The following is a 24767-nucleotide window of genomic DNA, read 5'->3' as shown; positions in this document are numbered from 1 at the left end:
ATGTAGACCAATGAGGATTCTTTTGGTAAGTGGCATTTCATTGATTTTTTTTCTGTGTATAGGTAGTGTTGATTTCTCTAGCAAACACTGTAAACGAAGGTCAGGTCTATTCCTTATCTACTTTGCAGCATTAGCAATGGGAGGTGACCTGTCCTCTTTCTTCTCTGACTCTGACGACTGCAAGGGCAGTAAGTGCACAGAGTCAGCTAAATTCTGGCCCCTGCTTATGGTAACGTGCTGCTACATGAAATCCAGGAGGGTAGGGTGAGGGTCAGAAAGCTTTGCACAGGGCAATTTCCTCAGATGCGTGGGGATCAAATGGTGCCATGACTGGATCATCACCTAAAAAAATGCCAGTGGTTGTTACCATAGATCCATTATTCATGTACATGAAACCAGCTGAAACAACTCCTTGGAGTTTGAAGACATGGTGTCATGAAGACATGGTGGTATGGAAGGGCACCCATTGGTCCTTTCATGAGATCAGGCCTCTGCTACAAGGTGTGTGTCCCACCTACAAACCGGGGCTGCATGAACAGTTTTTAAAGGAAGAGACAAAACCCCCTGTGCTGGACACACCAGGACTCTGGATGAGTGTGGAGGTCTCCTCAGGGTATCCACAGGCTCCAAGGCTCTGTTGTCCACAAACCCACTCAAAAATGAGAGACTTCTGCCTGCTAACCCTAACCCGCCTCCAGGGAAATACACAGCCACCACCAAAACCCCTCTTTGGAGGAGCTCTGTGAAGGCTGCTGTAGCAAGACATGTGTTTTCCTCTCTGTTCTGATGGCCGCTTCTTCCCATGGGCTGCCAGACTCAGAGTTTGCCTGGTCAGAGCACCAGGCGGTTGTTTGTCTGCCTGTCTCTTCATCTGGCTGTTGTCAAAGGCAAGTCTGCCTCCTGGGTGAAGCTGATAGATGCAAGGGAGGGCTTGATCCCGGTCTGCTTCTGGCAGACAGCACTAGCACTAATGTTTGCGATGGCTCATTAGTCATTTATGAAGTGTACCCAGGCACCTGAAAGTCTTCCTGCAAATACGGGGGGAGCGAGGGAGCCCGTTTTATAAGGAGCCAGGCAGCAAGTTGTTTGCTTCATACCTAGGAAAGGAGCCCAGAGCAGATGACGTGGTTTCTGCCTGTAGCTCCACCAGTCTTTTGACTCCCCAGCTGCCCAGCGTGGTTCCTCACCCTGCCACCTGTTTGCTCGGGCAAGGTGGACCTGAATAGATGGGAGAAGCAGCCCAAGGGGTGCAGGATTGTCCTTCGCGGATAGCAGGATGCTGCTGAGTTGATCATTACCATAACTGAGTGCTCCCCAGCAGACTAACAAGCTTATCTGCTTGTGCCACCAGGGTAAGTTCACACAGAGATGCAGTTACCTGTTTACAGGTTGGTACAAGTCATGCTGACAGCTCTGCAAGTGTGGGAGAGAGAGAAGACACTGTTGTGGGCACAAGGCCCTTCAAACAGTCCATGCCATGGATGAGCAGAGACCAGGTAGGCCTGGTTCCCATGCAAAGCACCAGGCTTTCCCTCCCTTAACCTGCACCCCTAACCTGGAGGAAAAGTCCTCCCTTCCTCCACTGAGGAAGATGGAGAGAATGAATAAAGTGCAGTCAGCCACAGCAAACAGGTGGTGCTGGCCAGGCTAACCCCCCCATCCTTCTCACCGCGGTCCCACTTGCTTTTCCCTTAACTCCCAGCTCCAAGGTCCCTCAGACAAACATTCCTGGAGGCTGTGGAGGAGAGACAAGGAGAGGAGAGACAAAAAGGTTTCCTGAAACCAAAGCCCCAAGAGGGATGCATAAGAGGCATGGATCAATATCTGTGCTTCCGAGAGCCTCCAGACTCCCTGGATCAGCTATAATACAGGGGTGAGCTCATTGCTAATAGCTCTGGTGGGTGCAAGAGCCAAGGGCAGCCAGTCTGTATCGGAGAAAGGCTTGATATCATCTCTTTGGCTCTGGCAGCAGTGCTGCCTGGTGCAGGTGGCAGCAGGAGGATCCTTTTTCATTAATTCTCTGTGCATGGACTCTTTTTTTGGTGAGGAGGGGGATCAAGGCTTGTCTTTGGCTGGGTACTATCGAATATGCAGTGGAGCTGGCGAAACCACAGAGGTTATCTGAGCTAGATGACTCCTTGCAGTAATCCAGGTTATCTTGCTGGCTGTGTCCCCTTTAATCCACTCTGATATAAAAATACCCCAAAGAAGGGGGCTTCCCCTACCTGAGGAGGTTATTCTGCTTCCTAAGAGATCTCTGTACTCCACCATCAGGAGTCCATCAGGCACCTGAGCTTCAGATATTCCTGTTGGCTGCCTGCTCCTGCTTTGCCTGGCGGGGTTTGCCTCCCCTGTGCCAGCCTTGTGCCCAGTGCTGCAGCATGGGGAGCCAGGGGAGCATGGCGTACAGGATTTGCAGAGGAATACTGAATTTTCCTTTTTTTTTTTTTTTCCCCTCAGGAAAAAATAGCAACTAAGAAAACTCTTCAGAGCCGAAAGCACTTCAGGAACCCTGCATGACCCAGGGGACTGAGGCCTAAGGGGGGAGAGGGAAGGGTAGAAAGTTTGCAGTCCTCTGAATGCATCCCACTGTGCTGTTCCAGTGACATTAGGGCCTCAGCTACGGCCCCCACAGGCACGCTTAATCAACCAGTGCCTTCAACCTGAAGGAAATTGCTCTTCTCCTGTCTCTGACTTGTCCGTACCCACTGTGCCCCCTTCTCAGCACAGCACTCAGGGCTGAATCCATGGCTCTCTTGGCTCACCCCACAGCAGGGATAAAGCGGCACAAAGCCCTGGGTACCTGGGCATTTTCTCAGGGGCTGCATGACCAAAATATCCTGGTCATCTGTGACAGTCTGCCCCAGAAGTTTGTAGCCAGTGAGAGGCAGGCATGCCAGGTGCTTGCGGGGAGCATCTCCTGCACGTCCTGGCCCTTGTCCCTAATGGATGGCCTGTGCAGCAATTAACGGGGAAAGCAGGGCAAGGGAGAGGCAGCCCTGGCAGCACGTCGACTTTATGATGTACTTTTGCTTGGCATCAGCAAGGTCTGAGGAGTGTCTCTGATGGGGGAAGGCTAATGCTCCCTGGCTGGAGACGAGGCCGTCTGGTCCTTGCTCGGGGCACCACCAAGTCTGCTGAGCAGCGACTGTGTGGAGGCTCCCTTGGCCTGAATGCAGGCGCTTCATCACTCTGCTGTGCCTGGGGGATGCCGGGGCAAAGACGAAGCCAAGCCTTGAAGCCAGGCTGAAGGAAGCAGCATCCCTGCACATCCTGAAGTGATGGTCTGAGCCAGAGTATTGCTGCAGAGTTTCTCTTAGCTCCTGGTGTTGGGGACTGTGCATGTGGGTCACAAATGGGACACACAGTCTGGAAGGCAGTGGGGTCCTGTCACTGACCTCTCTTCCTGATGAAGAGGACAGGCTGGGATGTCAGTAAGGGATTTTTGGGGTGCAGAGCAGGGTCTCCTAAAAGTGTAGAGGACTATAGCATCTTGTACAGCCATCTGTCAGCAGCCCAACACTTGGTGCCTTGAGTTTGCCAATGCCCCAACCCAAACACAGTCTCCAGTGGCTTTAGAGATGTGAAAGACTTGAACCACAGGGTTCAGGTGAATGAAGCAGGACAGATGTGGCTCTTCGGAGCACATGGAGCCCTTCCTTTCCCCGGTACCATGTGTGGCCAGTGTGCTGGAGATAAGATGGGAGCTGGACACTGTGGACACCAGAGCCAATGTGTCCCTCCCAGCCAGGCTGCAGGAGGGCAGGTTGCTTGCAGAGACATTGAGCCAGCATGGCCTTGCTGTTATGCAGTAATTGGCACCTGTAGAGTGCAAAAGATTTCAAAGCTGAAGCATAGAGGTGGGCACCTGCCCTTCCTCATGTCACACAGCATGGTGCAGCCAGAGCCAGGCTGAGGGCTTTTGTTGCACCGTGGGCTATTGCCTTGCAGACAGCTTTGCCCTCCAGACTTTTATCCTGCATCTGTCCATCATAGTGTGTGAACAGCTGCTGGCCTTCATCTCTCCCTCCTTCTCCTCTGTCTCCTTCTCCTCCTCCTCGTACCAAATGCCTGCAGTGGTGCTTCAGCATGCTTGCAAAACGGGGTTTGTCGAGCACCGAGCATCGCCCCGAGCGCTCCTGAAGGAAATGAATGAGGGTAAAGTTCCTTTCCCATCGCCTGGTGTTGCACAGACAAATTTCGGTGGTTTACAGAACTCTCGAGCTGCCTGGAGCTGCCACTAGAGGTTGCTCGTATGCCTTGCTGCAGGCCGGGTCCTGCCAGGGCTGTGGGGTGCTGCAGGGCCAGGGCACGGCTTTTGCTCGAGGTACAGGTCGAGGATTTCCTTCCAGCCCTGCTCAGAGCCCGGCTTTGAGGCAGGTGCCAGGGAAAGGTGTCCTACAAACCTCTGGTTTGGGCCACTGATGGCCCGTTGCCTCCTCTGGCACAGCTTGGCTTTGCTGTGCCCTCAATTCCCGGACTTGCCACCAGACGCTTGGCAGCTGTTGGCAGTGTGATGGATGCCATGGGGCAGCAGTAGGGTCTGCGAGGCAAGAGCAAGCCTTGAAGATGGGTCCTGCTCTCCATTGGCCATCATTCCCAGCCAGATGGCTCCACAGGTCGACATTGAGGGGAGGTCACTGGGATGGAGGGAGCACAAAAATATGTGTTTACCAGGGCATGCAGGGTCTTCATTTCCAGCCTGCAGGTGAATGTCCAGGCTCCCACTTCCCCCTGTCCTGCATGCCTGGCTGCTATCAGCCTTGGCTGAGTTGCAGAGCTGGAGACACCATCTCCTCTGAGGTGTGAGCCCCTGGCTCTCCTGTGCAGGGCTTTGCAGAGAGACACTGGGGGCCTGCTCATCCCAGATGGATGGAGAGGTTCCCCCTGCGTTAGCGGTGCAGGATCAGGCCATCGGCATATGTTATGTAGAGACCCAGGGCAGGGTGGTCAGGAGAAGCACACCAGCCACAGCCCAAATCCAAACTAGCTGCCTGCTTCCATGTGGGGTGGATCTATTTGCACCCAACATACGTCTCTGCAGGACACAAACCAGACCTGGCTTGGGGTACCCCAGACATGCCCCAGCACAGGGGCTGTGTCTGCTCTCAGGTAGCCCTCCTGGTGCTGCCAAGGCTGAAGCATCTTGGGCTGGAGTAACAGGCCTCCTGATGACGGGAGGGTTGAAGAGTAATGCCATGAAGTGGCAGGGTTGGAAGTGCTGGAAGAAGAGCCTGAAGAACAGCAAAAGAGGGGGACTACAGGGATGAAGCAGCAGCTGAAGAAGGAAACGCCATCCCAATACACCTCCTGCAGATGTGCTGCCAGCGCCGTGCTTGCTGCATCCTGAACGACTGTCCCCATGGCAGTGGGGCAGGCACAGGAGCCACGTCCTCCCCCAGCAGTGGCAGTGCTGGCACGGCAGCGCCTTACAGACACAGATGTTCACCCGTCAGGATGCAGTTCTGTTCCCAGCATGACTGTCTGTGACTCAGAGGGTGCCCCAGGGGAGCAAACCAGATGGGGAAGATGGTGCCTTTTTGTTGTTTGGAAATGGAGCCACTTTTTAACATGGAGGCCTGCTTTAATTCGCCAAGGTGTTTTGCAGACACCGCAGCACCCACTGGGCAATGAGACACTCTGTGAAGAGGAAGGAGGGTTGCAATTAATGTGGGCTGTGAGCGAGACGGGAGCAGCTGGGTCATGATGTAGGCATCTGAGGGGCCAGCTGGATTTGGGCACAGCCAGATCCACGCTGGCATCCAACATGGATGGTTTCTGGAGGAGAGAATTTTTGTTTGCATGCTTACTCTGGTGCCATGAAATGCGATTTTGGGAAACATTTTCTTTTGCCCTGCTCCTGCCCACACAGCTCCCTCCTGGCAGGGCAGTGAGCAGGAGCAATACCGAGGGGCTGCCAGCATGATTGATGAGGGTTGCAGCATTTTGGGTCGGGGCACACATATTTAGTGGTAAATCCACAGCAGGATAATTACCTCTCTTTGTGGATGCAAGCTTTATTAAAAAGAAATAAATAAAACATCTTTAAAGGAGAGGCAAGAGAGAGACACAAACCCCATCCTTGGGGCAATGCAGACGGATGAGTAATGGGGCCCTTTGAGTAAGTGCCTGTCCGGCCAGCTCTGAGTCACTGAGCAAACAGCACCAGCCTGGAGCCGGCGGCAGGGCTATTCTTAGCCACTCAGCCATCAGGAGATGCTGCTGAGGGAGAGGAGGCAGGTTAAAGAGTGTCAGCAGGGAAAAACATTTGCTTTCCAACTAAAAAGCCCCAAGAGCCAACCTGAGGCTCAGTTGCAGTAACCCAGCCTGGAGATGGCAAGCGTGAGGATGAGGAGGGTGGCTGCTACTGTGCTGGAAGGCTCAGGTTGAGTTACTCAGGGAGATGGAGGGAGGGGAAAGGCATCTGGGGCGATGGGCGCTCCTTGGCCATGCACATTGGATGGAGGGACATGGAGGTTCCCCAGTCCCAGGGACAGCAGACGACACAGACCGAGCATCACCCTCACCTGCCCCCTGAAGCATCCCTTCCCACACACCCCACAGGGTCCCATTTTGAGCTTCCCAAGAGCAACCTCCCCTGAGGCAGCCTGACGTCCCTGCTGTGGCCAGGGTTGCATCAGCAGGGAAGGGAGGTGGCAGAGAGGTACCGCGAAGGCCTGGGCTCGGTTGCACTTGGGCTCTTTCTAAATAAAGCTTCTCCGGTCATACTGGCTCGAGCTGCTGGCTCAGCCCAGAAGCCTGGAAAACTAAATGACATCATCTGGGTACTGCCGACAGACAGTATTTCCACTCAGACATGAAGTGCACAGGTTTCAGCTGAAGAGAAGAGTGTGGACGGGGAGCATTGCTATTTTTAGTGAACCCCCTAAAACTGACCTTTCTCCCTGCTAAGGACCCGGGCAGGCAGTTTACCCTCATTTTGGTCTCTGCTTTCACCAAGGGCTTCCCAAAACAGCCCCTCAGTGCCCCAGGTGGGACCCCATGCCACAGGAGGGAACCCAGCATCACCTCAGCTCTCTAAGCCAGTCTTGCTCCAACACTGTCTGGCTGGGACAAGCCCAAGTACCAGCCCATCGGCTCCTTTCCCCTGTGCTGACATTGTCGCAAGGGCCACAGCGATGGGGGCTGCTTTCCCAGTGGCTGAGGGCTGGTGGGGTCAACCACACATAGCAGTAGGTCTGGAGCTGTGATTCGAGGAGCCGGGCTCACAGGTGGGAATTGTAGGACTCACCGCAGCAGTGCTCCAAACCAATATACTCATGAGCTTTGTTTGCATCTGAGACCGGGGTACTGCCACTGAGAGCAGGGTATCTCATTGCCTTGTGGAGTGACATTGTGGAGAAGAAGGAAAGCAGTGATACAAGGCATCCATATCCCTCTGGGATTAGGCATCCCACAGGTGGTCTGCAAGGGAACCAGAATTACCCTATCAATTGGGGAATAATAGCCTAGTGGCACAGGAGCAGGATTGGAGGCAGGATTTCCCTGCTCGTTCGGCTCCAACTCTGCCTTCTTGGTGGCCTTTGGCAAATAACCTGTTGTCTTTGCTCCAGGTTTCCTATTTGTACAAGCTGGGGTGAGTGGGATTCTCCTCTGATTTACAGAGCTCTCTGGATTTGGTAGAGCTGATCCCCATTTGCAGGGGTACATGGGAAAGGAAAAATCAAGCCCAATAACAATAATTACTTTTCTCCTTCCCATGGGTGTTGTAAGAATTAGCTCATGTTTAGCAAAACTCCCTGTAAGTGCTACGCATTATTAATGTCTTGGATTGCTCCAGGAGTGAATGTGGCTTTCCAGGGAGTGACAGGGTTTTTCCCTTTGCTGGCATGGAGCTGCAACAAAGTCATCACAGCCTAAGGTAAGCAGCATCCTCTATCTCTTAGGCTCAGGGTGTAGGGCAGTGTCTGCAGCACAAGAGCAGTCCTCACCTCGCTTTCCATCAGTGCTGGTGGGGTGAAGCCCATCCCTTGCGTTGATACACAACCAACAGGGCTCTGGAGGAACAGGCATCCCACGCAGGGTCTCAGAGAGCAGTGCCCTAATGAGGGCTCATCTCACTGATGTGGCAAATGGCATCTCCCAGACACATAATGAGGCAGAGTTGAGCCAGGGGGTACCACCAGGAGCAGTAAGGAACATGGCTGTGGCATTGCCTGAGGTCCACCCAGCAGCTGGGGCCCAAGACCAGGTCACAGCCATGGCACGGCTTGGGGTATAGGTTTGAGTGTCCTCTCTCGAGCACGGGTGCATAGGTGGGGGTCAATTCATGTCCCTAGGTGCCCTTAGGGTCCTGACACACAGCATCTCTGTGCACCAGGAGTATTTACACTCCTGCAAAGTGTGGAAAAGCAATGGTGGAAAGCCTGCGGGAGATGATAAATTCTCTTTTCCAGGCTCCAATACTGGAAAAAGGTCCCAAGTCCTCCCAGGAGAGGAAACCAGCTTGTGGCTGTCTCAGCCCCTGCCCAACTGCTCCAGCAAATGTCCCTCCTGGGGACCCCCCAACTCTCTGGGCAGGAGTACATGGTACAGCGGGCCAAAGCTCTTTCAGCAGCCGGACCCTGCTGCCCTGGCTCTCCAAGCCCTGCAGAGAGAGGGCTGACTTTTTGTGACCCCTTCTCCCCACGCTGACTCAGCCATGCCCCCGCAGTGGGTGGCCGCAGCCTGGGGTGGGACGGCGCGAAGGTAGAGGCAGTACGGACTGGCAAGCTTTCAAAGAGGCCACAAGCTAAATAAATAGCCAGCAGCCTATTTCAGTGGCTGCTATATTTAGCTCAAGGAACATTTATTTATAGGCTTGGCAGCCATTCTGAGTCAATAAAAGCCCGAGAGCTGGAAAAAGGACGTTCCTGGGTTTCTCGTTGCAATAATGGTTTCTGCCCTGCAAACCATGAGGAGCGGGAGGAGAGGCAGCCTCGGCCCCGGGGCAGGGGGAGGAAGCTGTGCCGGGTGTGCACCCATGGGTGCCTCTGCCAGGGGACAGAGCCTCTGCATACTTGTAGCCCCAGCTAAGAGCATGTACTCCGCAGCATCACCTGGGTCCCATCTCACAGGGACACTACGGCTGGTGACCCCATGGCCCAGTGGTACCCTAGCCCAGAGGGAATTTCTCTCTAAAACACAAGGGGTTTTAGCTGTGCCCACAGAAGCAGTGACACAAGATGTCAGCCCTGGGGGCTCCACTGCAGCTTCTTCCTGAGGGCAGTGTGTTTGGAAAGATGAAGCCAGGAGCCGGTAAATGGGGAGGGAGGTGGGAGCAACACTCACGTTTCTGTATTAAATAATTTTCTCTCTCCATGTCATACATGGCAATGAGTGGTTGAGAGAGGAGGGCATGCAATGAAGCCACTAGTGGGGTCAACAGACCCCGAGGCCGAAGCTTCATGCTGGGCAGTGTAATTTCTACCCCAGCAGCAGATGATGGCAGTAGTTTCAAGAGGCTTTACAAAAGACCCAGCGATTGCAGCTGGATGAGGGGAGTGGATTTATAAAAGACCAGGGGATTTAGCCCAGCCTGTGAAAACAGCCGTGGGGAGGGATGTCCCTTCTGTGTTTAAGTCAATAAGTGCTGCGGCTTTCTGGAGCCAGAGCTGCAGGGGGCTTGCTCACGCCTTCTACTGCCTCCAAAGCAAACCTGCTGCAGGGGGGAGCGGGGAAATGCTTCCACCAGCCTCTGCTTGAACACAGCCCAGCCGAAACAGGGCTGATGGCTGGTGCCTGCCGGCTGCCCCCCCAGCACATCACTGCTGCTGCCATGGCTCAGTTGACCATGGGGGACCAGGGGAATGTTTATACAGTTTAGCCGTAGTGCACAGCATGTGTGCGGCTACACGCTGCCACCATGCCAAGAGGAAGGTGGGAGCAGAGCATAGCTGGGAGGCAACAAAAATTTAATAATAATAATTATTAATAACAGAATGTATTTCAGTACAAACACTCCATGCCTTTGTGCTCTTTTGCTCGGCAATCTTTACCATCCCCTGCACTTGTATATATCCATTTGGAGCAGGACCTGGCCAGTCTTTTCCACTAGAAAGGGGTTGCTCAGGTGCCTGCCTATAGCTTCAGAGCCATGAATCACATACCGGGCCATCAGAAACCCCTAGAGTGGCTGTTTGCAGTCCATGGGCCCATGAATGCCCTAATTAATTTTTAGCCCCTTAATCCCTCAGCCTTCGATTTAGTCCAGCTGCAGCTTCCAGCCACTGGGCCCTATAGATAGACATGGGTCTGGCTGCGTCCCCAGCTCTCCACCATCTCTGCTCCCCATCAATGCAGGAAAAGATCCATCGCCCTCCCCAAACCCCCAAAGAGGACCCTCCAGCCCCACCCTGAGAAGCTCTGACCCTCAAAAACCAAGGCTGACACCAGCTTTTAAAACACCTACTTGGGTATTTATTACAACACGTTGTTCCAAAATACAAAAGAAAGGAAAAGAAAGTAGAGGGTAGAAAAGCACTGCTGTTTACAGCCTCTGGTAATAAATAAATAAAGACGAGGCAGGGGCAGGGTGTCTCCCCGGGTCCGATGCCGGCGCTGGCCGAATTGGCAGCGAGGAAGGGAGCGTGGTGGAGCTCGTGGCCAGAGCCTCTCTTGCCTGCTTGGTAGTCCCCAGGTATGCCAGGGTGGGCACAGACCCCCTCCCCATGTTGTGCTTGCTGAGGAAGGGCCTGATCCTGCAGGGATAGGGGCAGCAGCTGAGGAGGCTCAGCCCCAGTGCTGTTGGGACCTGCTTGCTCCCTCCCTGTCCACGGCTGCCCCAAAGGCAGGTGAGGTAGGAAGGGTGACGCCGGACCGGGACGCCAACAGGGGTCTGCCAGGGTCCCCTGAGAGAGGGACGAGACCTGAGCTCTCTGCTTTCCGATGCGATCTCAGAGCAACCTCGGAAATGAGTTCAGCACAGCATGATGAGAAGGACCCCAAGCCATGGCAAAGCAAAGTCACGACAGAGACAAGAGACCGTGCCCAGGCTGCTTGGAGAAGGACAGTATTAAACCCTGCAAATTAAAATGACTCTTCACAGGGCTGGCGCAGTACGGAGAGTGTTTTGTACCACAGTGCAGACGTGGTTCCTATTGCCTTCCCCTAAATTCTCCTCCTTTACCTTACAGTCATCTGGAAACCTCCAGGTTGTACAAGAAGCCCAGGCAACGGTTGCAAAAAAGCATCCCTGGATTCTATCCACTTACGAAACCCCAGTTTATCAGTGTTGGATGAAAGCTGTATCCAATCCCATGTTGGGAGCCATTCCCAGCCCCTTTCTGAATTCCTCGAGGTACTGGGGGCTGCTCACATCTCTCCTTGCTGTCCTGCCACTGAGCTCACTCTAACACCATCTGTGTGTCCTCCCCAGGCTGTGCTGTCCCTGGGCAGGGGGAGCTCACCGGCAGGAGGAGGACACTCAAGCCAAGAAAGCCCAGGGCACCTGGCTAAAATGGGGTGCCAGGGCACAGGCTCAGCTGAGCCAGGGGGAGCTTTGCAAACCAGCTCTGTGATGGCAGACCAAGAACCCCCTGTTGGTGAAGATGCCTGGCCAGCACTCCTTAAAGCTGTTACAAAAGTTTTAATCTTTTTTGGAATTTAATCCTGCCTCTTGCAAACATGAGCAGGTACCTGTTCGGGGGAGAGGAGCCACAGAAAGGGAGGGGAAGAGTTAAGAGAATGGATCCGCCCCGGGTTTGGGTGTGTTTACACCCTTTGGAAGCACCACCCTCCAGCTCCTCTGACAAGGGTTTGCCTCCTGGGGCTCAGGACAGCTGGGAGCTGTGGCTAGTGCAGCCCCAGCTGGGCTGCGGGGAGCAGAGAGAAGGTATGTTGGGGCCTTGCGTTTATTCACAACAGAGAAACAAAGAGCAACATACAAAGAGTAAGAAGCAAAAAAGTACAGAATCATAACCATAATAATAATAATAATAATCATAAATACTCAAATCTATTATTCATAGATTGCAATGACAACACTGATAGCTTATTATCATTAGTATTAAGGATGGGAGGGGGAAGAGGACAGCACGAGGGGGTTCTGGGGGGCATCGTCTCCTAAGGGGCAAATGTAATGGGGATGGATGTCCAAAGAAACAAGCAGACAAAGAGAAGGGCTGGGAAGGCAGCAGGGGCTGGGGATGCTGCTGCCAAGGCTGCGGATGAGCCTGCTCCGACCCAAGCCTCTGGCTCAGTGTTGCCAACCTGATGGCTGCCCTCCTGCCAGCTTCGCTCAGCCCCATAAAAGGCAGCTGGGAAGGAGGTGGCTGGGGGGCTCAGCGGGAGGCTCCCTGGGGGAGCTGGAGGGAAGGGAGCAATGTCCCTTCTAGCTTGAAGGAAAGCTGGGGTTTGCTCTGTCCTTTGTGTGGTGGAAAGCTCAGCCATTGCTGGTGTCATGACCATCAGGCACTCAACAGCTTTGTTGATTCCTCCCTTGAAAGGAGAGACCTTTCCTCTTCTCTGCTCACACTTCTGCCACTGTGGGTCCCTACTAATAAAGACTGGCATGGAAAGATGATTTTTGGTTCCAGTGAGGCTTTGGGTTGGGTTGCCTGTCTGCGAGAGCCCATAAAAAGACTTGACTGACAGATGATGGGGAGGGCTACCAGCTGGCACATCCATCCTTGTGAAAACTCACAGCTCTCTGATTCATGGACAAAACGGCCTATTAGACACAATCTGACTTAAAAAAAAAGCATTTAAGTTAATTGCAAGCCACTCAGTGACCCTGGTGGCTTTGAGTCAGCACTGGCAGGAGACACTCAGGCAGGGCTGCTCCATCAAGGCATATTTTCTGGATGTAGCCTTAAAATATTGCACGAGAGGCCTTCTAGTGCACTTGCCCAACGTAAAGGGGAAGGATGAACACAGAGCACATCAAAATAAGGCTGCAGAGGTGGGTCATGAATGTCTCTTGGCCGATACGATCTACTAATCTTAAAATCTACTTATTTTTGCTCTGGTTTCAGAGGAGAGAGGAGTCCATAGTGCCTAGAGCCTCAAACATGGCTGAGGAGCATCCGGGGATGGCAGACTGGAGGTCACAAAAAGCAAACCACATATCTGCCTCTTTGCAGACATTCAGAATCTCATTTACAACACGCGCTCTCTCCTTCCTTACTCCAGCTGCTTTTTTTGTGCTCATAATACACCATGTCGGCTAACGGGATGGGTTACATGAGAGCTCACTAGCACCTCGTCTCATCTCCCCAAGTGGTTGTGCTGATTTGTTGTCCTTTTTATTAAATTCCTTTGGAAGTCATCTAGCCCGCTCTCCATTGCCCAAAGCTACACCTAACCAGCTTCCGCCAGCAACTTGCCTGATGTGAGCTCAGTTGATTTGTGCTGGCACCAACCCTGGAGGACTGTGGGCAGGAACTAAGCAAAACCGAGTAGAGATCAGTGGGCGATGACCCCTATCATGCTTGGGAAGAGATGCCACCACTGAGAGCAGCAGGAGGGGAAGGGGGACCAGCAGTGCTGCTTGGGCAGGAGGCAGGTGACACTAACCCTGGGCTCAGGGGGCTTACCGGAGGGAGAACGAAGCCTTTTTCCCTCCCTCCTTGGATTTGACATCGATGCCCACATAGGAGACCCTGCTGCAAGTGCAGCTCCTGAATAGCTGCCCAGCTCACAGGATGGACCCAAATGCTTATTGGAATCTGAAAAGGGAGCTTAGAATATAGCGTCATTGTCCTTTCGTGGACAGAAGGGAGAAATGTTCAGGTTGGCAACACTGAGCTGGTTTGAGGTGGTTGCTGGAGGCAATGATGGGTGGCAGTGGGTTTTTGAGGGATGAGTATGACATCTCTTGCCCTCATCAAAAGCGATGTGGGGAGAGAGGCAGGTGGTCCCTGGCTCTCCAGCCACCCCCATCCCTCCCCACCACACCTCGGGAAACCAGGGAGGAGCACGTGGAGGTCCTCAGCATCTCACCAAATGGCCCTGTGGAAAACCAGAAAACTAAAGCTGGCTTGAAGAGTGAGGAGCCTCCGGGGAGACTCGCCTCAACTGCGGACACAGAGGTGGTTGGGGAAGCAACCAGCTGAAGCGAGCAGCCCCTCTTCGCACATTTGCAGCTCCTCACGCCTCTGCTTTGTGTTCAGTTTTAAACCTGAGATCATTTGGTTTTGTCACGTGTGTTTTGATTTAAAGATAGAAACGAACAACGAAAGGAGGAAGAAGGGAAAGGGAGAGAAACTGTGTGGACCCAGAAAAGAGAAAAAAACATCACTCCAAGGATGACACAGGACACAGACACGCACGAACAGAGACCCCTGAGGTATTAGCTTTGCAAACTAGCGCAAGAAAAGGGAGAAAGCAAAGACAGCCGCAGGGAGAGATGTGCTGTGCAGCAGAGGCAGTTTAGTGCCTACAGCTCCAGAAAGCAGCTTCTCAGCAAGTCCGACATTGGGGTTTGAGGGCAAGAGCTTGGCTCCCCACCGGGACAGGGAGAAACAGCCGAACGCCTCTGAAAAAAAGTTGATTGTGCCCCCTGTGTGCTTGCAGAGCTTCATTTCCAGCCGGCTTATCACCTGCTGGAAGGAGGGGAGCTGGCCCAGAGGGAAACAGGGCCAGGGGAGTCCCAGCAGCTGCAAACACTGCACGAGTTTCTCGGATGTGAAGTGAAGGATGGGGGAAGCCTGAAAAACCACCAACCCCAAAGGGAAAACAGTGCCCGCACCTCCCAAGCAAGGTGGCTGAGGTGAAGGGGAGCCGAGGGGCTGGGGTGGGTGGGCAAGACACCCCCCGATAGGAAATACCAACTACCACCAGCCTCTGCTCCCTGCCTCCGCTGCGGCAGCCTGCAGTGCCTTCCCCTTTCTCCGCATAGCTGGAGGTGACACCTGGCACCCTTCCCTCCATTTTGTGTGACTCCCTCCTTGCCAGCGAGGATGGCCAGCCCAAGGGATGGGGTGATGGCCAGGATGCTGGGATGGGGACAACGGCTGGGATGAGATGATGGCTGGGATGGGACTGATGGGTGGAATGAGGATGAGGAGAAGCAAACAGAGATCAGGGGGTGAAGAAGCGGCAGCAGCTTCCAGAAGAGAGTTTTCTGGCTCAGTTTGTGTTGTAAGAAGGTTTTATGGTTTGCTCATTCACTTGTTTGTTTCTAGAAAAAGTGCCCAGAAGAGTCTCCTGTCCCCCTGTCGCTGTGCCCAGGAGGAAGGGGGGGAAAATCTTTGTCGTCGACATGAGCTATAGAAGGAGCCACAGGCTTCAGATATTGCTTAGAAACTCGTATTTCAGATTTAAATACCATACACAGTAAAAATAGAGCTGAAAGTACCGCCCCACATTGTCTGCAAATCATTGCCAGAATGAACAGCTTCAATAAATTAAAAACAAAACAAAAAAATTGAAATATTATTTACGTCTCAATAAAAATCGCAGTAAAACCATTTACCTTTTCCTTTGTGTGTGTGTTTTCGGTTTTTTTTTTCTTTATATTATATATAATATATATTTATATATGTATAGGGCTGCTCCAGTGCAGCATTTTTAGGATACTTAGCCAGAGAAACATGGGGGAGAATGCTTAGTGCACCAGGTTGCAGGGGAGGGGTGGCTGTGGTCCCCCCCACAGGCGCTGTGCCCCGTTCCTGCAGCCCAAATTGCGACCCCTGCCCCTTCCTGCTCCATTTTTACGCCCAAATTTCGAGCGCGGGTCTCCAAGGGCTGGGACCCGTGGGGTTGGGGGGGAAGGACCGGGGCGGGTGCAGGAGGGACACTAAGCATCCGCCGTTATGTTTCCCGACTCTGGAAAGACTCATCGGCCTTCGTTTCGGTTTCAGCACATGTGCTCCCGAAAATGCACGCGCGGGTATAAATACTCCCCCCGCTCAAGCCCACCGCCCCCCTCCCCTCCCCTCTTCCCCCAGCTTAAATATCCCCCTGCCCCATCCCCGTCCCCGTCCCCGCTCTCCAGGCACCCCGGGTGGGTGTCAGGACACCTCGATGATCTCCATGCTGCCCGAAAAGCTGGACTGTTTGCCGATTTTGCCCAGCTCTTCCCGGGCCCTGCCCTCGGACATGGTCTCCTCGAACTCCATCTGGCAGCTCCTCCTCTTGAACTGCTTCTCGGCGCCGGCCTCCTCGTGCCAGCTGTGCCGCCCATCCCGCGGCTCGGCCCGCGCCTTGTCCCTCAGTCTGATCTCGCAGCCTCCCGCCACCCCACCGCAGCCAAAGGGCGGTGGATACGGGCCGGTGCCGGCAAACAGGCTCCCGCCGCTACCGCCAGCGCCGCCGGAGTCCGTGCCGAAGTACCAGCCAGCCTCGCCGGAGGGGGTGCTGGGGGACTCCAGGTGCACCCCGCTCCAGGTGGCGGCGGCGGTGGTGGTGGTGGTGGCAGCACCGGGAGCGGTGGCCGGCTGGCCGAGCCGCGGCGGCAGCCCATCCTCGGCGCTGGGGCTCTTGCGTGTGGTGCAGGCCCCACCAACGTTGAGGCTGAGCCCGTGGGCCGGCGAGCCCGCCGGGTGCCGGTGCTTCCGCCGCTGCCTCACCTTGGCCTCCAGCAGGAGGTCGGGCCCGCTCGGCCGGTCGGGGCTGTCTGCCCCCGGGGAGAAGGGGCTGAGGCCACCAGGGCCCGAGGGGCTGTCTAGCTTGCAGAGTTTGGGGGCATCCCCGGGGCCGGGAGGTCCGGGGGGGTCCTGACGCAGGCCGGGGGAATAGGCAGACTTGATGTCCAGGGAGAAGGAGCGTTTCAGGCGGTTGGTGTCCTGGATGCGTTCGGAGGAGAGGTGCAAGCCGTTGAGCCCCTGCTGCAGGGTGGTGGGAGACAGGACCTTTGGGGTCCCGCCTTGCCGCTCGGGTTCGCTGTGGGGGGACGCCGAGCTGGTGCCTCTTGGCACCTCCTCGGCCTTCTCTGAGGTAGGTGGTGGGGGCTGCCGGCTGCCCTCGGCTGCCTCTGCCGGGTCCTGCTGGGCATCCCCCTCGCCCCGGTCACCTTTTGACTTCAGGGCCTTGAGAAGCTTCAGGCTCCTCTCGTACTCCAGGAGCTGGCCCAGGAAGTTGAAGTTGGGCGAGATGGACGGGCGACGGTCCTTAACGAACCTGCCGAGAGGCACAGAAAGCCCCAATTGGTGCTTGGTCCTTCAGTGGCTCACCCCTACTCTCTCAGCCTCTTTGAGAAGAGGCATTGTCCAGGACCTTCTGACCAGACCCTCTGAAGAAAGGGGTCTTGGGGAACCATGGGGCCTCAGGATGCCCCAGGGGTAGAGCAGGGACTGCCTCCCCCCGCCACTATTTTACCGCTCCCAACCCTTCTTTGTTGCATGCACTTTATGAATGGAGCTTTGGTTTGGTTTCATAGGGACTCAGCCAATGCAAAAGAGAGCTCCAAGGAGTTCCCACCCTCTCCTTCTGGGGCTTTCCTTCCCTGGAGTGAGCCATAACAGCATAATCCCTTCACGCCCTCTGGGGAAAACTCACCTGTAAGCATCATCTGATGACATACCCATGGTCTTCATGATGTAGGCAATGGCGATGGTGGCTGACCGGGAGATCCCAGCCAAGCAGTGCACAATCACCTGGCAGCTGGACACCTTGGCCTTGTCTGGAGCATGGTAGAGGAAACAGAGAAAAGCATCATTGTGGTCAGAGATGGTGTGCAAAATGACTCCAGCTTCCCTCCCCAACCCGCAACCTCTGTGTGAAAGAACAAGGGTTGCTGGGAGTAAGACCATGGAGGACAGGTTTTGAAGGCTGAGAACCGGAGGGTCTGCAACCGTTGTAATGAAAGCTCACCGATGAATTCAATGGACTTGTCCAGCCAGGGAAGCAGCTTCTCACAGTAGTTGTCATTGACAGGAATGCGCATGAAGTGACTATCACAGATGAAGTCTGGCTTGGGACAGGAGTTGCTGGCATTGAGGACATAGCTTATCCCGTTCTGTGTCATCAAGTCCTGGTGGAAGGAAGTGATTGAACGATCAGCTGAGTTCAGCCAGCACCAAGTGCTGAAAATCTGCCTTGCCATGCACTACTTGCCTTTTCCCATCCCAATATTTTCTCCTGTAGGTCTCCCACCGCTGCCTTGGCCTAGTTGATGTTAGCACAGCTGAGAAGGTTGTGTCAATTTAGATGACACAGGTTTGAAACTCAGCAGATTTTTACTTTGGTCCAAGTAAAAGTAAGCAAGACCAAAGATACCTGGAAGGGGGTCCCAGAGGGGAAAACCCAAGAACCTCAGCAAGAGAGGAATAGGAAAATACAAGAAAGAAAATCAGCAAAAACTCTGGCTAAAGCTTTGAATGTATCAGCTGAGGGAGAGATGAGGCACCTCACCAACAGAGTGAGGCGAGTCATTGGTAGCACCCTATGTTAACCCACATCTTTGCTCCCACACTCCTCAGAAATGCATTGGGAGTTTTCACAGATTTGCTAGTTGTTCACAGGTCTACGTTGTGAACACATGCTCTTGTGTTGGGGCATAGGCGGGTGGCGAGTGGAACCATCTCTTCCCTCTTTCTGACACTGGAGTGAACCTGGACTTGTTGTGTGTGACTTTTCTGCTTTGGGCACTCAATGGCCACCATCACTGCCCATATTTCTGACTCAATAAAATGCAATGGCACAAGGGAGACCTTAGGTAAATAGGGTCAGATGAAAAACTGCAATGAGGGGGTGAGGTTTGACCCACAGGCCATCCATCAGGGAACTGGCTTGCGGGGTGTGTACTGCTGCATCCACACCAACTTCCATTCCTTCCCTCTCAGGGCTATGGCCAGCTTCCCCTATATGCAGCGCTGACACCAAATTTATCACTCGTCTGACCCCTGTCTCTTTTCCCATCCCATCAGATTAGGTATCACCTGCACAACTGGGGGCAGGTTGCTTATCAAAAATGGGGAAACATCTGTGCCAGCTGCTGGGTCTCAGTGCCTGGTCTGCACTATTCCAGGGAAGACCCAGAATGAAATGGAAGGAGAAAACATGGAGATAAAAGAGTCCTTCCCCACATCAGAGTGCGTGGAGCTGCCATGGGGGATCTCTCCTTTGCAATGTGCTGGAGAAGAGAAGCATCATCCATACACGGCCTCTGCACTTGACCCAGTGCTGCCTATGAATAGAGCATCTTCTGGCCACATCGTGGGGATGGCAGAAAACACAGCTCCGAAAGACAAACAAAGCCCTCTGAGGAGGCGAGGAGGGAAGGAAACCATCAATTTCCCTGCCTGACATTGGCTCCTCAAGAGACCGCACCGGGATTTTGGCCCTGGCTCTCCAGCGGTCGGTTCCTGCCCACCCCAGCAGGCTCTGCAGAGCCCAGCCTCGGCTCGGCGGAGCCAGCCCAGCTCCCGGGCTCACATTCTTGGCATTTTTCTCTTTCATTTCCTTCTACTCCCTGTATATAATTTCTCTCTCCCTCCTTTCTGTCTCCAACTCCCCTCCAGCGTCATGGTCCCTCTCCCCCCTCGCCTGCCCCGGGTGAGGACGCCTGGCTGGCTCCCTCCTGCCTGTGGTAGGCAGGCGCCCGGCGGCATTTTAACTGCAATTCCTTTTTCTTTCTTCTTACAGTTATTTTTCCTTTAAACAAAATTCCTTCCCTGGCGTGACATCACAGCACAGCCCTTCCAGCACCTTTAAAAGGGCACTGTCCCTCTTTTCTCCTCTCTCCCCACAGCAAAACTTTGCTCATTTTTGGGCCTCCTGAACAAGCCCCTGCCCCTGTCCAGAGCTGCCTGTTCCCGTGCTGCTGCGGCTGAATAACCCATCTAGCTCCCACTCTCTCTGACTCCCAAGGGGATCACAGGGTTGCTAAAACTGGTGTTATCTGGCTGCCTGGCTGGCTAGCTGGGTGGGTGCAAAGCCGGCTCCTCTTCCACATCTCCCTCCAGCTATGATAACTCCCCCTCCAAGCCCAGGTGTTTTCCCGGCCATGCTCCTCCTGCCCCTGAGTTTTCTACGGGCTCTTGGGAAGAGTTTGACCACCCCAAAGCTCATCAGTATAAGACGACTCATCCTGCAACCACCCTCCCCAGTTCTGCTGGGCTCTGCCTATGCACTGCCTGCCTTCAGCCTCCTGGTAGGGTCAGACTGACCACGCATGGTCCTTCCACTGGAACAGGAGAAGAGTCCTTAATGCCCTCCCTCCTCTGCATGGCTGGGGTCCCAGATGGGACAGGGCGGACATGTCCCCTCAACAGGGTCATACCTTGTTTAGGACGTCTTTCTGGGAGCCCAGGTAGAGATGCGGCAGGATGCGTGTGGGGCCAACGTTGGCCACAGGCAAGCATGGCTGGGAGATGCTCATCGGCAGGATGGCAGCTGGCTTCCCCTCGCAGAGCCCTGGGAAGCAGGACGAGAAGGTGGCAAAGCCTCCTGCAGAGAAAATGGGGACATTGAGCTTGTAGCAGCGAGGCTGAGACCATCAGTACCTGGCACCCTGAGGCCCAGGCTGGGGACAAAGCGGTGATAACCCTGCAACACTGAGAACAGAGCCTTGAAGAGCAAAAAGCCACTAGCCATTGCTAACCAGTGCAGACACATTGTGGTGACTGTGCCACACATGTGGAGAAAGCAATAGAGACCCAGCTCTGATTTTTCCTGACACAGCTGGATATTAACACGTGTGAGGCACCCCACACTCCTGCTCTTCGCAACTTCATTCAGACAAACGACAGGAAGAAAAAGTCCTTTTCTTGGCTGCCTACTACTCTGAGGACAACCAGGGTGAGTTCTTGATAGCAAAACCTGCCAGCACAGGGTGAGGACAACCAAGGCCACCAAGGTGTAAAGCTCCCTTGGGTTGGGGAGGTCAGTGCAAACCTTGCTGCAACAGCTACACTTACACATTGCAGTTTCTGAGAGTTGCCCCCTCATGCCCAGCCCGACTGAGCCCATGATTTCGGCCACATCAGACCGGACCAGCACATCGGTAGGTTGCAGGCCATTGCCATTTTTCATGCTCTGACCTTACTGAATGTGACAGCACACAGTACTCAATTTTCTGCACCAAGCTTCTGGGGCAGTCATACCCAACTTGAGCATCTTGAAGCCCCATATTGAAAGAAAACCCCCAGCTGGGGCCGCAGTAGGTGGCATCTGACAGCCAGAGGTATTGCCACGCTGTCTGGCATGGTCAAAAGCACAGTCTAAATGTGATTGAGCCTTCCTGAACACCAGTCCCCTGCTCAAGTAGGAAGAGCAGTGACTTGAGCAGGGCAGCAAGCATTGCCCTGCCTGCACAGTGGGCAGCTCGGAGAGCTGGAAAACCCCCAGGGCTGTCGCACGTCCTGCATAGTTGTGTAAGGCCCCTGGTGATTCTGATTTGCTCTTGCTCACCAATCCCGTTCTCTGAGGTAGAGCTAGGTCTGGCTAGTGGTGGCCTAACCTCACTCCCCTCCAGCTAAGGACATCTGGGTGACAGCTTGGTACAATGGAGAGGACCTTGGATTGTATCAGCCCAACCAGTCTCCCTTGAGGTTTTCCCCATCACGCAAATGAGTAGATGCAGCTTGACATCACCCAAAGGGCACAGATGACTTTGGGGCTTGACTGCCTTTGACTGTCAGAAGGACCAGGATGCCCCCACGAGATCCTTCTGAAAGTCTAAGTCTCTGGACTCAGCACCATGGGAACCCCTGGCCCATCTCCACAGCTAAACAAGACCTTTTAATGAGCCTTTGGTAATGACCTTTCCATTCAGTCTCTCTCCCCTTTGAAAGCAGTGTAGCCTTGGCACATTATCAATTTACCTTCTCCAGCACCTTTCCAGCATTTCTGCTGATCCTGCTGGAGCACCTCCCTGGCTGGTGGTGTGGCACCCAGGCTCTGGAGGGGTATGACTGGTACTGCAGACAACCTACCCCATGTGTTTGGGAGGTGAAGGTGACAGAGAAGCTAGAGCAGCACACAAAATCGTGCTCACACCACCTGGGAACATCCAAGGTCCTCCATCACCCTCCATCTCAGCAGCTCCTGGTATTAGCTCCCACTGCCCCAAGAGGAAGGTGTTCTCCAACAAACCATTTTCCTCCCCTCTCTTATGTTTTCCTGGATGGCAGTTAACAGAGCTCCCAGCTTCCAAACCCAGCCAAGCCGGGAGGGGTAGAGTTAAAACACCTTATCTTCTCTAGCACTTCCTTTTCTCTGGCTCCCTCTGAAATGACATCACCTCTCAACTGGGACATTAAATCAGAGCAAAAGCAGGAGGCCCAGTGCAGGTGCAGCACGGCTCTGGTTACTGCTCATCCCTGCGCTGAGTCCCCATTGCCAAGGAGTGTAAATCACTGTCCAGAGCCCTGTGCGGACACGTGCGACCTCCCTGCTTCACCCCGCACTTGAGCACACGCTGCTGATGCCTGGAGGATGCTCAAGCAGAAACCCTGCGGGAAGGGTTTCCTTCAGCCACCCCCAGGGAAGCCTGCAGCACACGGGGTCCAGTGGGGCACAGATTTGACCCCTGGACTCATGCAAAACAACATGGGAATTTTTCCGAAGGAACCCAGCACATTTTTGGGGAGGAGGGTGCATGCAAGTGCAGCCCCAGGGATCGGCGCCTGCCCTTGTCCCAGGTCCCCAGCCTCTCACGCTCACTTGTACCCGTCAAGAGCCACCCGGGGCCATGTACGGTTCAATATCGCTCTTCAAAAGCCAGGAGCGTGGGGTGATCTCATAGCTAAAGCAGGTCAGGGCATGCCACTCTCTCTCCCTTGCCCGCCTCCACCGACACTTGCACAGCAGCAGATCCTCTGCCAGCCCTACCCGGGGAAGTCCAGGCAGGGGCAGAGGGGGCTGCGAAGCAGGTGGGCATGTTTGCAGAGCGGCAGCAGCACCATTGGCTGTGGTGCCTACCCCAGCACTCTGACAGCAACTGCAGGATGCCGGCACCCAAAATGATGCCCATAGCACTCCCTGCTTGTCCCAAGCAAAGCCTCAACCCTGTGTCTGGGAGCCTGGACACGCTCCCATCCTGCCTGTCCTCATTTCCCCCATGCTTGCAGCTGCTGAGGGCAGCCCAGGCTTGGGGGAAACCCTAGAGATGGTGCCGGGTACCTGACACCATCCCAACCTTGAAGTGACGCTCACCCCACCCCACCCCATGCCGGCTGCTCTAGCATGCCTTTCATTTTTAGAAAGCAAAGCAGCTCTTCAAAACAATCCCAAAGGCAGTGAATGTCCCTGGCTGGGCTCCAACTGATACTTGGGCTTTCCCCCCTGTATACCCCAGGCCATGGATCCCAGCTTTTGCTAGGAGAGAGCAGCAGAGCCCCATGGGGGTGAGGAGCCAGGGCAGCACTGGGTCTTTTATAGTCTTTCCTCTTTTATTCACAGTGCTGGTGCCGGGAGCACCATTTCCCTTGGCATGTAGGGAATTAAGCTCAGGAAGGATTTGTATATGACGTGGAGCAGGTGCTTGGGGATCACTGGTTTCTTCTTGATGCTCCCCTCGAGCCTGGCGAGGGCTTGCTGGGGAGGAGCTGGTCCCCGTGTGGCACAGCTCTGTGCACTGCTCGTGGTTCCGGCACTACTGAGGGCTCTCAAAACCATTCCCTGGAAAACCCAGTGTCTTCCTGCCTCCTGCAATTACGTGAGGCAGAGGTGGGGCCCAGGAGGAGAGGGGGGGATGTTTGGGCACAGGTAACCAGGCCAGAAATGGGGGTGCCTTCACTGCTCCTGCTGAAAACAGAGGAAGAAGGAGGCAAGAACAAGCACCAGGCAGGTCTCCGGGAGGGCTTTGGGGGGGTTCATTCAGCAATGTCTCCAGAGACACAAAAACCCTTTGGGATGTCCTGCTCAAAGTGGGCCTTAAGAGAAATGCAGCTTTTGGGAGGGAGGGGAATGCTGTCAACCCCTCCAGAGGAAACAGGGAAATGGAGACATGGGGTGTTGTAGCAACCTAGTACCAGAAGAGCGCAACAACTGAAACCTTATTTCTTCCCCAATGCTGGGCTTCACTCACAGAATGTTGAATCTCCCTTCCACCTCCAGCTCTGCTGTGCAGAGACCCTGCTGGCCAGCCCCCAGCCCTGCTCTGCATGGCTCTGGCAGCAAACAGAGGAGGGGGAAAAACCCCACAACTTCTCTCCCACCCCCATCTTTGCCAGGCCCTCCCCTCTGCACATTTTCCAGCTGAACATCTATGACAACCTCCTAGTGAAACTGGATTTGTCAGGAGAACAGATGCTGCAGAGGGAAGGCAGCCAGCCCGGGAATCCTTCCCAAGCCTATCCATCAGCCCCAGGGGAAGATGCCAGTAGCATCTTTGAATAAACCCCTGTGGTACCAGTATGCTGCAACTGTTGGGGAGCCCTGTGACTTTTCCCCTTGAGCAGCAAACTGCACAGTGAGGAGCCCCTTTGTCAGTCTCTCTTTGCACCAGTGGCTACATAAGATCATGAGATGGCTATAACCAAAATGAACAAAAAAGTCCCAATGCTGTTGTGGGGCCTATGGGCATGAAAGGAGATCAGGAGGTGGAAGAAGAGAGGTGTTGGACTGCCGAGCTGGGACCCTGCCACATCTGGGGATCCCTCCACTGCCTTGGCTGTCACCTTCAGGTGATCTCTGGGGACATCTAGCTTGTGGTTGGGATGCTGACAACATCTCAGGCATCACCCATCACCTGCAAGTTGCTCTGCTCCCCTTTCTGCCAAGGTAGGGCAGCAGTGGTGGTATAGGGAGGGTGACACAGAAGGTGACAAAGTCCAGGCTAGGGACTGGGATGTGGTGTGGCATCATTTTCCTCATGGTGGTAATCCCCAGCTTCGGGGATTTACAATCCATTTAGCTGCCTGGGACTTTAGGGGAAATGC

At 54.4% G+C, this 24767-nt stretch overlaps 1 protein-coding gene across 5 annotated transcripts in view; it reads right to left on the bottom strand.

Annotated features, from left to right (window-relative positions):
• Positions 1-15924: 15924 nt before the first annotated feature.
• The window catches only part of DUSP8 (dual specificity phosphatase 8), a 43367-nt gene continuing 34524 nt past the window's right edge, over positions 15925-24767 (bottom strand). For all 5 annotated transcript variants that reach the window (XM_054201045.1, XM_054201043.1, XM_054201044.1 and 2 more), the window contains 4 exons: positions 20165-20331; positions 17755-17914; positions 17440-17563; positions 15925-17061 (listed from right to left, as the gene is read on the bottom strand). In XM_054201045.1, the coding sequence (XP_054057020.1) occupies positions 15954-17061; positions 17440-17563; positions 17755-17914; positions 20165-20331 (1559 nt within the window). In that variant the 3' untranslated portion in view covers positions 15925-15953. The remainder of the gene's footprint in view (positions 17062-17439; positions 17564-17754; positions 17915-20164; positions 20332-24767) is intronic.

This window comes from Rissa tridactyla, chromosome 4 (genome assembly GCF_028500815.1).
Source record: "Rissa tridactyla isolate bRisTri1 chromosome 4, bRisTri1.patW.cur.20221130, whole genome shotgun sequence".
NCBI lineage: Eukaryota > Metazoa > Chordata > Aves > Charadriiformes > Laridae > Rissa > Rissa tridactyla.
Note: the sequence above shows the minus strand (reverse complement) of the source record. Positions and strands in the feature narration are given on the sequence as shown.